General features: G+C 37.1%; 3 protein-coding genes across 5 annotated transcripts; all 3 read right to left on the bottom strand.

Annotated features, from left to right (window-relative positions):
- Window positions 1-413: 413 nt before the first annotated feature.
- Window positions 414-4,306, bottom strand: LOC126794480 (tetraspanin-10). The gene is made up of 11 exons (XM_050521212.1): window positions 4,009-4,306; window positions 3,190-3,302; window positions 3,024-3,078; window positions 2,894-2,949; window positions 2,385-2,432; window positions 2,086-2,134; window positions 1,903-1,986; window positions 1,721-1,788; window positions 1,114-1,239; window positions 941-1,016; window positions 414-661 (listed from the first exon to the last, which is right to left on the bottom strand). The coding sequence occupies exons 1-11, from the start codon at window positions 4,060-4,062 to the stop codon at window positions 596-598; spliced, it is 795 nt and encodes a 264-aa protein (XP_050377169.1). The 5' UTR covers window positions 4,063-4,306; the 3' UTR covers window positions 414-595.
- A 686-nt stretch (window positions 4,307-4,992) lies between these two features.
- On the bottom strand, window positions 4,993-10,764 carry LOC126793618 (uncharacterized). Of its 3 annotated transcripts, XM_050520187.1 has the most exons (14): window positions 10,385-10,764; window positions 9,331-10,273; window positions 9,124-9,256; window positions 8,954-9,038; window positions 8,775-8,873; window positions 8,379-8,672; window positions 8,160-8,267; window positions 7,575-7,646; window positions 7,212-7,298; window positions 6,830-6,901; window positions 6,650-6,739; window positions 6,067-6,174; window positions 5,683-5,751; window positions 4,993-5,295 (listed from the first exon to the last, which is right to left on the bottom strand). In XM_050520187.1, exons 1-14 carry the CDS (start codon window positions 10,601-10,603, stop codon window positions 5,221-5,223), a joined length of 2,454 nt encoding a protein of 817 aa, XP_050376144.1. In that variant the 5' UTR covers window positions 10,604-10,764; the 3' UTR covers window positions 4,993-5,220. The 3 variants fall into 3 exon arrangements, 2 of the variants coding, with proteins under 2 accessions (XP_050376144.1, XP_050376146.1); XM_050520189.1 differs by lacking the exon at window positions 5,683-5,751; XR_007672083.1 differs by lacking the exons at window positions 4,993-5,295; window positions 5,683-5,751 and having other exon boundaries at window positions 6,114-6,174; window positions 6,650-6,735.
- A 2,923-nt stretch (window positions 10,765-13,687) lies between these two features.
- Window positions 13,688-15,005, bottom strand: LOC126795432 (LIM domain-containing protein WLIM2b-like). Its single transcript, XM_050522272.1, has 5 exons — window positions 14,871-15,005; window positions 14,456-14,549; window positions 14,340-14,362; window positions 14,136-14,225; window positions 13,688-13,978 (listed from the first exon to the last, which is right to left on the bottom strand). The coding sequence occupies exons 1-5, from the start codon at window positions 15,003-15,005 to the stop codon at window positions 13,688-13,690; spliced, it is 633 nt and encodes a 210-aa protein (XP_050378229.1).
- Between the last annotated feature and the right edge of the window lie 728 nt (window positions 15,006-15,733).

The following is a 15,733-nucleotide window of genomic DNA, read 5'->3' as shown; positions in this document are numbered from 1 at the left end:
ATTTCTGGCCTCTGCTTTGAACTTACTGAAGAGTCAACATTTGATTGATGCCTATGGGATCCAAATGAACTGTATTGCTTTAAGGCTAAATATTTCTTGTGGTTTTCGATTTCAGAATGGCTTTAATAAGGTACTAGTAGTCCAGTACCATTTATTTGGCTCTGTTTAGTCATAAATAAAATATGTGCATTGACACGTTGTCGCTCCATCTGCAGAAATCAGAATATGCATACATAGTTACATACTTGTAAAAGCTACTAAAGCAAACTTCATTCTATCCAGCTTTCAATCTATAGTCCAGAAGCATCTGATTTATACACACAAAAATCTTATATGTATTGATGCTAAGAACATGATAAGCAATCAATTTTGATCCTGAAAGCTGAAAGAATTAAGAAAGTGATATACATCATAGAACATGTTCTGAAGAACTTTCGGCACAGAGAACCTCTAGCTAGAAGGTCTAACCCATTGCATTACTGAACATCTCATCGTTAGATGAAAAGGAAATGGGAGAAAATCACTCACAGCTTAGTGGATCTTCAGGGACACTATTTCTTTTCTAAGAGGACTTCTGAAAGTTGATCTCCACTTTTTATGTCTTGGAACGGTCTCTTGCAGCATTTCGTCTCGCACAACAGCCCACAAAGTATATCAGAGACTGGCATTGCAGAACAAAATGAATATTCAATGTCAACATTCAAGACGTCAAGCCTTGCAGGAAATAATTGACAATAAAATATTGTAGGGGGTTATTGAAGAGGCCTCAACGAGAAACACAGTATAAGTGAAGAACATTAATTCCCTTTGCCATCAAGGTCATTACGCTGACTTTGTGAAGTCATTTCAATACTTCAAACATTTTAATGTACAACAGATTTTGTGATCAGGTGAAGAGAACTCAACAACTATGTTGAGTAGATGAGAGAGAGGGCCTTACCAATACAACAAATAGAGCAACATTGAAAATCGCAACCACTCTCCACTCAGTTTTCATGTATTGTGCAACTCCAGCCCTTTAAAAACATTGTTGTAAATGCCAATGAGAAATATTATAGAGGGAAACAGAAAAAAAGATATGAAAACAAGAATGAGACAGTATCAAATCTTTACTTGCAGGAATCACAATTATAGCACTTGGTGTCCCGAGCATTTTTGTAAAGTTTGCAGTCCTTGTTTGAACTGACTGGATGAAAGCTCAAGTCATAGTATGAGGCATTAACAGCAGGATAACCGCATCTAGGAGTACACGTGAATTAAAGAATTGGTAAGATCAGTAATTTGGAGTATTAATAGTCCGAAGCAAACTGCATATACACTAAATATGTCTGCAATGAGTTACAGATATAATTACAGGCGAAAAAGAACCACTCCTGAGGCTTTGGGGATTTGCTTTCTTACTCCTAAAGATAAATCATTATAAATATGTAACCGACAGAAGCTAACAAAACTGAAATCTCTGTAAAGGTCTTGAGATGGGGACTTCTTTGTTAGATCATATATGGACAACTGGGATGCATCTCAATACTTTAGTTGTCAGTGGTCAATATAGTCAGAATCAATTTTTCAAGGCCTTACTTAAGAACCTTATTAGAGACTCACTCAAGAAAAAAAATATATCTGATATCAACAAGAAAACGTTGGATTCTCATTTGGCATTTCATTGGAATGCATGAAAGAACAAAAGAAGCAATAGTCAAAATCCAAATTCGGCACGTACTCAGATGGTGGTCGACAGCAACCAGCCTCAATAGGGGTCAGCTTACCCGATTTGTATTTCGTGAGAGTCTGCAACCAGCAAGTGGAAACATCCAATCAAGTCTCAAGAAAAGGAAACATAAGAAAATAATAATTGATATCAGGGGAGAGGAAGGTTTAATCAAAACAAGTTCAGATGTGAACCTTATACTTCTTTGACAGGTTATTGCAATCATTGGATTTTACAAGACAGCCTTTTAGGTGCTTCCAGTTATGGGTATTGTTCAACTAAAACAAGATGAATAACTAATATCAACAAATGCATGAAAAAGTTGGAGGTGACACCCCATATCACTATTTATGCTGCTAATTGCAAAAGAAACTCACTTCTTTTAGAAACCATGAACTGTAATCCTGGAGTTGATACTCCTTGAACCTGAACAGACAAGAGTTATATTAATCGCCACCAGCATACCAATTTTAGCACTCCTTGCATAAAACAACTAAAAGAGAAAAAAGGATTAAGAAATAAGATGTTTTCTCCTAACAAAATAAAACTGAAACCAGTTTTATGCTCATACTAAGTTCAATAGTAGACAGACAAATGAGTAATGCGTCCAACTAAAAATACGGATGAAGGATCAGAAAATACTGTGACGATGGAAAATGCATCCATGACGTGTTACCTCAAGTCTGCAACACTATGACCAGAACCATTATTTGTGACAATGAACCTGCAAGTGATATGAAGAAGACAAAGTGAGCAGTCCTGGTGACATTTAAACAGAAAGAATGAAATTAAGCTATTGAGGAGCATATTTTGAATTGGTGTAAGCCAGCTAGTGACAACCATTTATGCGTGAGCTATATTTCAAATTATGAAGCTATGTGTGATGTACAGAAAATTATTACACCATTTGCTCAATAACATTGCAGTAGCATGCAAGAATCTTATGCTCCACCACAAAGCATATTAAGAAAGACATGTAAAATTGTAAACAACAGTTGCAACTTGCAACTAAAATTCAGAAGTTCATGACAAAATTCAAATTGCAGCCAAGCATGAAATGTTTCTCCTTGTAAGTACATTTTTTGAAGAATTTCCACTCATGATGCAGAAATATATAAGATAATGAAACGTAAACTACCAGACTTGAGTCACATAAACATTGAGCTACAGCATGCTATCACTTACGCTAATACTGTGAACACCAGGATTCCCACCAAGATGATGCACAGCAGAATCAGATACTGTACATAAAAGTGAAGGAAAAATTGCAAAAGTAATTTCTCAAACACATTGAACCATATTCTAGAAAGGATACAATCCATAACAGTATGGAGCTTCTTTTCAGCGCGCCCAAGAACCCGATTATAGATCTATCAATCAAAGACAAAAGTGCATGTAGTGTTATCTAAAATAGATAAACTCTTAATATTGGAAATACGACAATGCATAAAAATTCAGGTGATGGATAGAGCAGAACTTACACCAAAAAAATGACAGCACCAATGGCTAAAACAGGGATGGTGAGGGATTTCCGACAGCCATCATGATGAGTGCTCATCCATACTCCGAAAAGTACCACAGCAATTGCTAATAGCTGCATGGTGAATACAATTAGATAGCATTCAACCCACTACCCGGTCACCAGCGAACAAAATTTCATAAAGGTTCCTTCTTTCTTCATTTATTGCACTCATCAACTAGAGCTGCTCGTTACTTGGCTTGCCAAGAATTCGAATTTGAACAGGATTTCTACAACAATCTAAATACAGGAGCTAAAAGCCTAAAACCAAAGGACTGAGTAGAATAATTACCAAATCCATAGGAAAAAAATCATAAATTGGGCAAATTTTAAAAGATAGAAATTTCTTTTAGAACATTGCACTATCAAGATCAATGGTAAGAAAGAAACACAGTGGCGGAAATCAACAAAGTTGCCCAAGAGCCTCCCAAATAGTCATTGAGCATCACAACCCAGAAAAAGAACAAGAATCCTAACCAACCCATTTAGTCATTTGGGAGATAACTGGCCTTAAAGCACCATTCTTTTCCCATTGTTCAGCTAAAGAACAACAGGGGGATCAAACTTAAGAGCCACCAAAACAGGCATTGAGCATTAGAGCCCAGATGCCCCAGAGTAAACAGATGTGCTAAACAACCCACTCAATCACTTGAGAGATAGCTTTCCAGAAACCGGAGTTGAAAAAAAAACAAAAAAACAAACCAGCTTTCCCCAATGTTTATGATAAAACTATAGTGATACACAACAGAAATGGGATTAAGCAAAAGTGCATAACATTTACCATGGTGAGAAAGTTGATCCATCTGATAACAAAGGTGCTTGTTCCCATACCCATTAATAAGCCAACAACGATCAGAAGAAGAAGAAGAGGTAGCAGCAGCAGTAAAGAAATGTCAGAGCTTCAGGGTTTAAAGGACTATCATTGATTTGCTCATTTGCATTGAAAGAAATATGAGCGAGGGAAATTAAGAGGGAGGAAGATGGGAGTTGCTTCTGAGCTGGAGTAAGTGGCACTTGCACTTCAAGTCTTGGGGCCAAAGAGGGTACCAAAAGAAGCACATGGTTCGTGACCCAATGGATTGTAGCAGCAGACACGACACGACACAACAACTACTCAATAACGGAAAGGAGGCATTGATTCTGTTTCTGGGTCAAAGTTGAGAGGGTACGACGTTGAAGTTTGTCCAGGACTCCAGGTAGTTACTTCTACAGTTGTACATTTGCGTATGCCGTATATAATGTGGACCTGGCTCTGCGGATATTAGATTTTCTTTTTCTTTTTTTAGGTACAGCAGATATTAGATTTTCTGTCTTTTGGCTCTAAATTTTTGGTGTTATCTTTCATAATAGGAATAAGAGGGAGATTCGAAGTCGAACTTTTTATATGCGGATATTGATGTCGTTAATTGATGCGTATCAGCACAAAGTGGTTTTGTGCCGTAGAAAACAATATATCGTACTGTGATTGCGCCGTAGAACACCTTCTAAAATATTATGAAGTGAAACAAAGCAACATTTTTATTATACACTGTACTGTGATTGCGCCCATAGTAAAAGTCTTCCTTTTATACAAACTGGGCGTGATTTTGGGAAAGAAATTTAGCAATACTTTACATGGATCAAAACAGACAGCAAAAGGTTAATAACTCCTTAGCACTGTTAACTTCTCAGACGCTTGCAGGGTTGCTAAAAGCCTAAAAGTGAAATACATTCTTCAGACCAATTTGTGGTAGCATAACTTCATGATCTAATGACAAAATGGACAGACTAACAACTTTAACTTCAGTAATTCGTGGTGTTATGAATTACCTGTATTGGTTGTGATTTTTCATAAAGCATGGAGGATTTACAGAAGCCTTTTGTCTGTACAACCCGTAGGATATTACAATTTTGATCCTCACCATCTGCTGTTTCTACATTTTACAAAAATTTCTCATGATACTGGTCTTGAACCTGCGTTCTTGAAGCTTACGATTTAGAAAACAAGAAAGGACTAGCCTACTCTGCTGGTACATCTTAGAATCACAGATTTCATCTCTTCTTTGTCCAGTGATGTTTGAACTATTACCTGCCAGAAGTGATGTAATCAATAATTGATTATTTACTACAGTCAGGGCTGAAAATAAGTGCCTTAAAAGTTTAAAATGTATTTTTAAAACAAGATGATCGGGTACTGTCCTAAAGAAAAAAGAATAGTAGAAGGTAAAACAAAATGAGTTAAAGCACAATAATGCACGACATTCTAGACATTATTGCAAGAGTAATCTATTCAAGTCCTCAATATGCTGTTCCAAAAGAAGACTTAATGAGCAGGAAAGCAGGAATCATTTTGTTATGACTTTCAAGATAAATCATTAGATTAAGTTCTAACTTTTGCTGATTAAGCTATTAATTTATTAAAAGTATGAGATCTATTGGGTCTAATCACTGAAATTAGTAAAGCCTGCTAAGTTACCTCTTGAACTTTATTTTCAGACCGAGCAAGTAACTTGTACTGATTCTCAAACATGGACGCCATATAAACCTGAAGTGAGAAAATTGATTAGAAGCAGATACTTCAGTTTGACAAAATAAGAATTTATCTATATCTAAGAGTCAGTGGAGAAAAATCTAGATACTAAAAGCTAGACCAATTTTTTTTCTTACAATTGATCAAGAAGAACGATGCATAACACAAGCATTTTGTTTGTGTGTAGTAACTAGTAAGTGACTAAGTAAGCTCTAGGTCAGTGTTGGAAATGGTATAAACAGGTGGAATACAGAGAAATATTAGGAAACAGTATGACACCTACACCTTGTAGAAAAATATCAATGTGCCATATTAAAAAACTTCTCACACCTGAAATGTTGGAGCTAATCCTGGGCTCAAGAAAAAACGACCTTTTGATACAGACTGGATTCCTTCAGTCTGTTCCAGCTCTTTAATTAGAGATTCTACATCGTCCCACTGTCAAAATTTTAGAATCAGATACCAAAGATAAAAGGCAATTTCATGTATGCCCAAGTAAGTTACCGGAGAGTTTACATATAGATGATACAGGTTTCTTCTGTATAGTTCACATATGACTAGTGAAATTACAAAGAAGAAATGCAAATTAGATGGCAATAGCCAATGCTACTCCATACTAAAGCATGTTGCCACAAAACTAATGACTGTAAGACAAAGAGAAGAGGAATTTATAAAACATTTTGTGGGATGTTACATCCAAATCGGTTTTCCTTGCCCAATCATTTTCAAACCCAATGCCACCCAAATTTTCAGCATTAAAACTTCTTTATTCTGTGATATGATTTGTTAAGCAATTTTTCTATTATTCACAGTGAGGATGATGCTACACATCACAAGTATGCTCTGTGTAGTACAGAACCATGATCATTTAACCCAACCAGTAGTTCAAAAATAACATGTAAAAAGAAATTACCTTGGTATCTGCTTCTGCTGCTTTTAATCTCCCATCCAGGATCTCATTATCACCAACCACAGACTCCAATGTCTCCATCAATGGATCTGGCTGCCAAAAATACGACACACTTTCTTAGTAAACACACATCTCCTTAATCTAAACAGAAATTTGCAAAACCAAAAGGTAGATATACATTACCATAATCTCTTTCAATGACAAGAAGATACGTTCAAGTGCAAAATCCAGCTGGTAAACTTTTGCCTCGACAATCTGAGATTAGAAAGATTTTTTTTTTATCAATTTATATGTAAATCCACTTAATCCAGATTCACAGAAAAAAGTATCACAGGAAACTTGCATAGAACCTAGAGAAAAGACCAAGTTCAACCAAGAAGGCACAGAAGAATGAAGAAATAAGACTGACCTTTATCTTTCTCTTTTCTAATAAATAAGACAGCTTTTATTCAATGAAGATTTGTTTTATTCATGCCTTGATTACGAGACTAGTCAAAAATTTGAGCAACACCAGACCCAAACAAACAGAAGTACATTTGCAACAGTAGATCATTGAGCAAATTACCTGTCCAACTTTAAAGTAAGAAGAAGGATCCAAAGTGGCATCCCAAGATATTTCAGTCTGATGGATTAGTGCAGGCACTCCTTCAACCTAAATCAAATTCACAAGAAGGTAGGCCAATATGATTGGTAAGGGGTTCTTGAAATCTAGGTCACCCAGACTTGGCTCCATGGACATCTACGCTGATGCAAATATCCAAAAAGCATGGAACTCAAAAGAGATGATGCAGTTGCCCATGCCAATTTATCAACAATTTTTTTTTGAACAAGTTCATCACCAATGCAGAACCCTCATCATGGAACCAAACTGCCATATCAAAACAATGTTTCCAGTTCCAATAAAATAAGTGGAAACCAATTTAGTTACCTCAACAAAAACACCAAAATAAGTAATTTTCTTGATGCAGCATTTAACGACATCGCCAACTTGAAGTTTTGCCTGCCAGAAAAATGGGTGTAAGAAACTGAAGACTACATACTCTTTTTGTACACAATAAGCTGAGAAAAAAGGCATTCAATAACTTAATAATCTTAAGGATAAGATTACAGTTTGGTTATTTGAGAACTACCCATATAATACTTTTTTCCAAGAGCTTAAAAGTTTGTCTGATAAAGAAGCAAGTCCAAATTTTAGGATAACGGCTTTTGTTCCCATTAAAAAATGAATCTATGATTTATAAATTCACTAAACAAAACTTTTTAGTTGAAATCTAACCACCCAATTCATTTCCAACTTCTAACTAGAGAGTACAGCTTATCGTCGCAAATTTGAATAGACACTATCAAAAGATCCTGTCCTTTTCCACCCATATAATTATCAACAACAGAGAAATATCATAATGCAGAAAAGGAGATAGTTTTCAGCTAAACATAGCAATTTAAGAAAAAATGGAATGCTGAAAGGACAAAGAACAATAAAAATGCATCATAAAAATTGGATGTAGCTTCTCACCATGAGACTTCTTTTTCTCTCGATTGACTCTTCCTTCTCTTTTGGCTTCACTGAAAATACAAGTTTCCCAGATTTTTTGTTGGCCAATACCACATTTACCTTGACTTTCTGCAAAGTTAGGTTTCTCAAAATCATTAAAATCCAAATGTAGGAAATATTAAGATTTGTTAAGACTACAGTTAAAATCAACAATCATTAATGTTCACCAGTTCTCCAGACCTGGCCAACAAATGATGACAAGAATTTGATTTTTTCTTGGTCATATATCCCAAGAAGTTCTTCCAGTTTCATATCCGGTGTAACTTCTCCCTCATTTTTAATTACTATAGCATCATTTTCTAGGTTTGGATTGATCTTGTTTGTGACATCATAGCTTCCAATAACTCCAAGATTTCGCCTGTACAAGGACGGATCTAAACCCTTTCGTCTTAGCCATGACTCAAAAGCTAAGAATTTCCACTTGAAAGCCAGATTACGGTATGGCAGAAAACCTACTAAAGAGCGAAAAGAAACCTGAAATAAAGGACAAATCAAACTTCAGAAAAGTAAACTGAAACGATCTAGACTTTTCAAGGAAAAGCCACATAAAAATCAATGTATCTTAAGTTTACTTACAACAAAACCTCTGGTGCTGGCACTTATAAGTTCTACGTCTCCCCTATTTCCGCTCTTTACCAATTCTTCAGCTGCAATCCAATCATCATCTTCATGCCCCTACAAATTTGTAGAGTATGAAGCTTCGTAATAGCACAAAATAAATGTAAAAAATAACTCATTTGAATGTGAGTTAGTACACTGGGAGATGTAGAAAGAGGATTTTCAAGCTCAACAGCAATACTTTCTGTATTCGCAGGTGCCTCTTTCACGGGTTGGTCCAACCTATAAGATTAGGTCCAGTTAATCAAACCAAAGCAACAACTTAATAATAGTGGGAGAAACAAATGCCAAAACTGACTTTGCTTACCGTTTTGGTTTTCCTTGTAGAGCAGCATCTACAGAAAGTTCAACATTAGAAACAGGTGCACTTGTACTAGACATTTGATCCTCAGCAATTTCCTTACTGGACACCACAGAGCTCTGCTTATGTGGCTGTAATCCTTAAAATTTCAAGCACCGTATCAATTTGAAAGTTCAAGCTAAATGAAATCTATAATGCAACATAGAGTGGTACCTATAGGGTAATCATCTGTTTGGCTGGGAATCTCTGTAAGTGTGCCATCGATGGATTCTCCGAGACTGGGTCTTCTTATACTGCTTGAAGCAGTAACCTCAGATAAATCTTTCGAGACATTATTCTCAGTATCATCAATAACAGTAGATTTTTTTTGCTCAATTTCCTCATCATCAATTTCAACTCCTTTTTCAATACTCAGTGATTTGGGCTTTTCCAGTAGAGTGAAACCAGTAACTTCATTATTGATTTCTTCATTCAACATCTCCATTTCTGCTTCACCAATAACTTTTGTATCTACACTACTAAATTGGTCTAGTTTCATTTCACTACTTCCATTTACATTCTCCACCTTGGGTTTCCTCAACAATGCCACATCACCAGTAACATTGCTACCTACATTACTCGATGATTCCTCTTGTTTCTTTTCACTACTGTCATCAACAATCACCGGTTCAGGTTTTCTCAACAATGTCATATCACTAAACTGCTCCTTGGGCTGCTCAATCCTCATCTTCAATGACAAATTCGGTTTAATCCTCAGCCTAGGCCTTGTGTCATCAACATCATCCTCACTAAACAGACTTGGCTTCCTCAAAATAACATTAGGAACACTCCCCTTACTACTCTCCACAGCCTTGGGTGCAACAGGTCGACTCAATTTCCTAACCTCAGAACCTCTTGGCTTATCATCAACCTCAAATTTAACTCCTTTCTTCGGCACCGGCCGAGCCAAGTTCAAACCATCCAAAGGAGATGACTTAACTTTCTTTGGCACCACAGGTCTACCCAATTCCAAACCCTCCAAGGGTTTATCTGCCTCAGCATTCTTGGGTACACCAAAAGGTACCTCCTTTATCTCAACTATCTTACCCTTGTTCTTGTAAAAGCTCTTCTCTATATCCATATAACTAGCTTCTGGGTTTGCTTTCCTACCCAATATCTACATTCCAAAATCAAAAGTAAACAAAAGTCCCAACATAAATTACACACAACTAGACCAATGCAAATTCAAGAACACATATCTAACAGTTAAGAGAGATAAAAATGGGACCTTGGCAAGTGTGAGTTTTGGGTCTTCACCAATCATGCGACCAAACTTGAGCTCCATTTGGTCCAAAGGGTCGAGCTTTGGGTCATCTTTGGAGCTGAGAACAATAAAGTTGGTTTTTGGAGGGAAAAGTGGGATTGGTGTTCTTGAAAGTGAAGGAAAACGAGTTCGGTTAGTAAAGAAAGGGGTGTGGGTAGTAAGGGTGAGAGAGAAGCCATCCATTTTGTTGTTTGATAGATGAAGGAAGAGAGCTAGGCTCTTATCAGGGAGGCGTTAAAGGACATTCGGAGATAAGTAGAGTAGTGGGTTTGAGAGGCTTTTTGAGCTCTGTGAAAGATAGTGGGAGCTTCAGAGAGTTTTATCCGCCGGAGAGCGACGTGGCAGTTCTGGGAGAACGAAAATGAACCACAGTTGTGTTTCTTTGATTAATTATTCTGTATACCCGCAGCACCACATGACAGTTTCACCACGTGACAATGTCCAGCTAATTATATTACGCAATGGTATAATTAACATATACGTGAAGAATTTTTTAGTCATCTCACAGAAACACGTAGCAATGTCTAGCGGTACCAATTTCCAATCATTATTTGATACTTATGATTTAATTAAAAAAATCATATTTAAGTTATTTTATCAAAGACTATTTTGAGGTTATTTAAAAAGAAACTCAAAACCAAGAGGACACGTAGTAAGCACCCTAATTTAGCAATGAAGCACGACGCCTAACAACCCATGAACACTACAAGGAAAGCCAAAGACCCAATACATGCCAAATGGAAAAAGAACGGAAAAAGAAAAACTAGAAAACAAAATACAAAACCAAAAACAAAATAAAGAAACACCAAACAAAAACAAAATTAAACTTTATCCTTGCCCTTAGAGCTAGGGCTTGGAGTTTGCACTCACACTTGATAACTCAAAACCAAAGGCTCTAACGTCTCCTTGTTGGTTTTCTCTTTGGTTTTAAGCTTCTTATTTTGACTTTCGAGAGGGCGTCCCAACTTAGCGGTCCCTAGGCTCTTTGCCCTCTCCCCTGCCGGCGGTGAAATCGGCCTCACTCTTTTTTCATTTGGGGGTGTCACCACTCTTTCGAATGATTTCAAGAGCCCAATGAAAGACACCGGCCTAGCACCAATTGATTTATCAACAACAGTGATAGACCCAGGAGGTGTTTCTAGCCCAGCACCCTTGCAATCCACTTCAGGCCCAATAGAAACCCTGGTCAAACTCTGCTTGCTTTGACCATCATCCATCTCAGTCAACCCTCATTTTGAATTATGGTTTCCCGCCTGAAAAATCGGAGAAGGAGCCGAGCCCAAAACTAGCGCCGCCGACTACACATATGCTCCAATCTCCGCTTCCGGCCATGCACCTTCTACGACTGCCCACGTCTTACACAAGCCTCGATCACAAGTTCTTCCACCATGTCCAAACAATCCACAATCTCGGCATAACTCTTTGCATTTTTCACACAAAAACTTCAAATCCATTGCTACCACCTCTGCAAAATTGAAAGACCATAAATACTTGTCTATCGTGATGTGGTAGCAATTGGATGTGTGGAGTATTTGATTTCCTTGGCTCTAGAATGAATTATTTTCATCATAAAAAAAACTATTTTAGGTTTCTTTCTAAAACCATATACCCTATACTCTAATACCCTAAACCCTAAACCATATACCTTAAATCTTAAACCCTAAACTCTATACTCTAAAATTATATACTTTAATTAAATCCTAAACTCTAAACTCGAAATTCTAGTTCAAAATCATTAATACCCATGAAGGTCATTTCACAAATAATAAAAATATGTAAAATTATAATTTTGGTGTAATAAATCTACGTATCAAAATATAATAGGTGAGGAGTATCACTGGCATTGTCACATGGTCCTCCGGGAGTATTGAAAAATTTCTCCACACGGTGAAAATGACAAAAGTTTAGTTACATATAAGAAAAAAAATTTCAATGCTCCCGGAGAACCAAGTGACAATGTCCAATGGTCCTCCTTACCTGTTATATTTTGACATATGGATTTATTACACCAAAATTATAATTTTATATTTTTATTATTATTTGTGAAATGACCTTCATGTGTATTGATAATTTTGAACTAGAATTTCGTGTTTAGAGTTTAGAGTTTAGGGTTTAGGGTATGAGATTTTATTGTATAGGGTTTATGGTTTAGGGTATTAGAGTGTAGGATTTTAGAAAGAAACCCAAAATAATCTTTGATAAAATAGCTTAAATATGATTTTTAGTATTTGTGCATTGTGAAATGGGTGAAAGCATTCTGTGTTTTTACTATTTACTGGAGTAAATATAGTTACCCCAAATCACATTTACTTCCTAGTCTCAACTCTCAAGGCCCACTCATATTCTGGATTTTATTTGGGGATAAACTTTTTATCTTTCCCTGTAAATGACTAATGGAGAGGATGATGTAGATTTTTTACTAATCCGTGCAGGGAAGGGTTGTGTCAGGAACCGCGTCACTAGAAATAAATTGATATTCACCCACTAGTGATATACTCAGATTTAACCCTGGCCAGTGTTGGTTAATTTGAAGCCTTGAAGGGTTAATTTGAAGCCAGGTGTTACTAGGGCTGGGCAAAAAGCCCGAAGAAGAAAAAAAAACCGGACGGGTTTTTTTCGGGCTCGTGTGTTGTCATATGATAAATGAGTCGGGTTTTGTTATGTCTGGGCCGGTCCCGGGTCTTTAAATCCTTAAACAAAAAAATTCGGAAACCCGGGACATTAGGTGTCATTATGTAATTGGCTTTCGTAAGTGATTCTAAACTTATAGAATGAATACAATGACACTGGAACATAACTAAAAACAGAGTTAGGCCCGGAAAACCGGACGGGCTCGGCCCGGATGATACCGGTCCGGGTTTTACCCGTGCCCTGATTTTTTAAGAACAAAGCCCGACCCGTCATACTACAACCGGACCGGGGTTGGGCCCTGAAAAAAATAGCCCGGACTGAACCCGCGCCCAGCCCTAGGTGTTACATTCAAATTTGGTGTTTGATTCCATTTCGTTTATAAGTGAGTTTTCTTTTATGAATTTTACTCCGTGAAGATTTTCTACTTTGCATGGACGTATTTAGAGCCATTTGATGGAAACAGACCATATATAAGAACCTTTTAAATTTTTGTACTGAACTCAACTCGACAACAATTTAAATTTCCCAAAGGAAGATGTAACATGTCAAAAAAAAAACCATATCTATCTCCCAAAGCCTGGAACAATCGACGTAGTGATGCTAGCTATTTTGGGTTCAGACGGGGCAATTTTGTCACTATTGCTCTTGTGACTCCTCTGCCGGGGGCTCTGCTTCGGCTGCTGCGTCCTTCTTTGGTGCTTCTGCCTCTTCCGCCGGAGTTGGCTCGGGTAATGGAGCTGCATTTTTCTTCAGAGAAGCAGTCTTGGTGAGGTGGCTGTAGCTGCCCTTCTCCTTGAACAACTGAGCAAAGTGGTGCTTGCAGTATAGAATGCCATCTAGAGCAGCACAGTTTGAGGGTGAGAGGAAGCAACCCCCATGGTTACACCTAAAGCAGTTCTTGTGGTAAAACGCTCCTTCCATAGTAACCTGTTCCAAATAATGTCACGGTTCTGAATCAGTATGAGTCTCTCTTCCAATACTAGATCTTATGTACTCGTCAGAGTTACAGTTCATCCCCAAGAACCGATTATAATTACAGAACTTGATGTAGATTTCATAGAAAAGATATAGATAGGATTCAAACCTTTTCCAAGGGATAAACAGTTTTGGTGCAGACAGCACATTTGTCTTGAGTCCCAGAGAACAGGGAGGACAATTTGCTAGGGGCCTTAGTCTGTGTACATATGTAAGAGAAAACTTAATGTATAAAATTTTGTTGGACCAACATATATAATCTATATAGGTATGCGATGCCAATGATATTGGATCAAACTGATAAAAAGTGTACCAGCATTTCGTTTGTCTTTCCACCTGAATCACAATGAAACAAAATACATCAATATTTAGCTCAACCCGGCCAAGCAAGATTTAACAAATTTTCCTACTCCATTTAGAGAAAAGTACCTGATGGAGGTTTCTTAAAGTTATTTTCCTTGAAGAGTTGCTCGAAATGAGGCTTGCAGTATAGAGATCCCTCCATGGAATGGTAGCTGCTCATCTATAACCACAACACAACGCAGCTACATCATTCTTTTTGCTTTTTGATCAAACTAGCTGTATTGTCTAACTTATCTATTAACTTCTTTCATGAAGAACAGAATCTGAGTCTGGAAATCAATAGTCTCTGGTCCTAAAATTTTTAGCCTGTAATTTCGATTATATATACTAGCCAAAACATGTTACGTATGTTAAGAGGCTGCCAAGTCAAACGAGAGAAACTTACTCGATATTCACGACGTTACATAGCAAAATCAACTATAGAAGTTAAGGAAACAGATCAAACAATACATAAAATGTGACATATGTATAGTTAACCTACCGCCAGTTGTCCATTGCAATGACTGCATTTGAAGCAGGTTCTGTGATAGGGAACGCCATCTGCAGATACTTGTTCAATGAAATGAACAGTCTTATCACACGCCTTGCATTTCTGCTGGGTTCCAATGAACGACATTTTTCTAGTAGTCACAGACAATCAAGAGATGAACAAAACAGAGTGATTCCTATTCGTTAACGAAAGAAAATAAGGAATCAAAGCAACAAGGATGTTGAGTCTTCAGCAAGAAACCGCGCAAGTTCAATCTCTACTGAATTCTTTTCAAGATTGAACGAGCTCGGATATTTGTTGTTTCACCTGTCACCCTTTACTTGTAATTGCCAAAGGTAGAACGAAGGTCGATCAATGAGCGGAGATGGTGATTTGCAAGGTGAATGGAAGACACGTGAAGAAAGTTCCACTTCTTTTGGATCAGATACTGATATAGTTGTACTAAAAATAGAATATACACTCAAAAGGTAGATAATTTTCTTGAATTGGTCTTTCACAAATGGGATATCCACATAAGCTTTAGTTGTTTCATATATAGATGATTAACTCTATATAGATACAAATTTTACTATTTCTAAAACGATCACCCGATGGAAGGACTTTTTGCCGAGCTAGCTAGCTTGCATCACAACTTTGTTTCAAGAAATAGGACAACTCTTTAATTGGTGATCGCAAAATCATTCTTAACAATTAACTCTAATGAGGTTGACAAAAGAATCATTATCCAGGCAATTCTACGTTTTCAGGAAACATTGAAGCACTCAAGCACATCCGAACCTGTTCAACGTACATCATCAATGAAAAATCAAAAGAAATGATAACAGCTTGGGGGGCATCATTTCCTCCAATTGAGA

This window comes from Argentina anserina, chromosome 5 (genome assembly GCF_933775445.1).
Source record: "Argentina anserina chromosome 5, drPotAnse1.1, whole genome shotgun sequence".
NCBI lineage: Eukaryota > Viridiplantae > Streptophyta > Magnoliopsida > Rosales > Rosaceae > Argentina > Argentina anserina.
The sequence above is the reverse complement of the archived record's forward strand: the minus strand, read 5'-3'. Positions and strand labels throughout refer to the sequence as shown.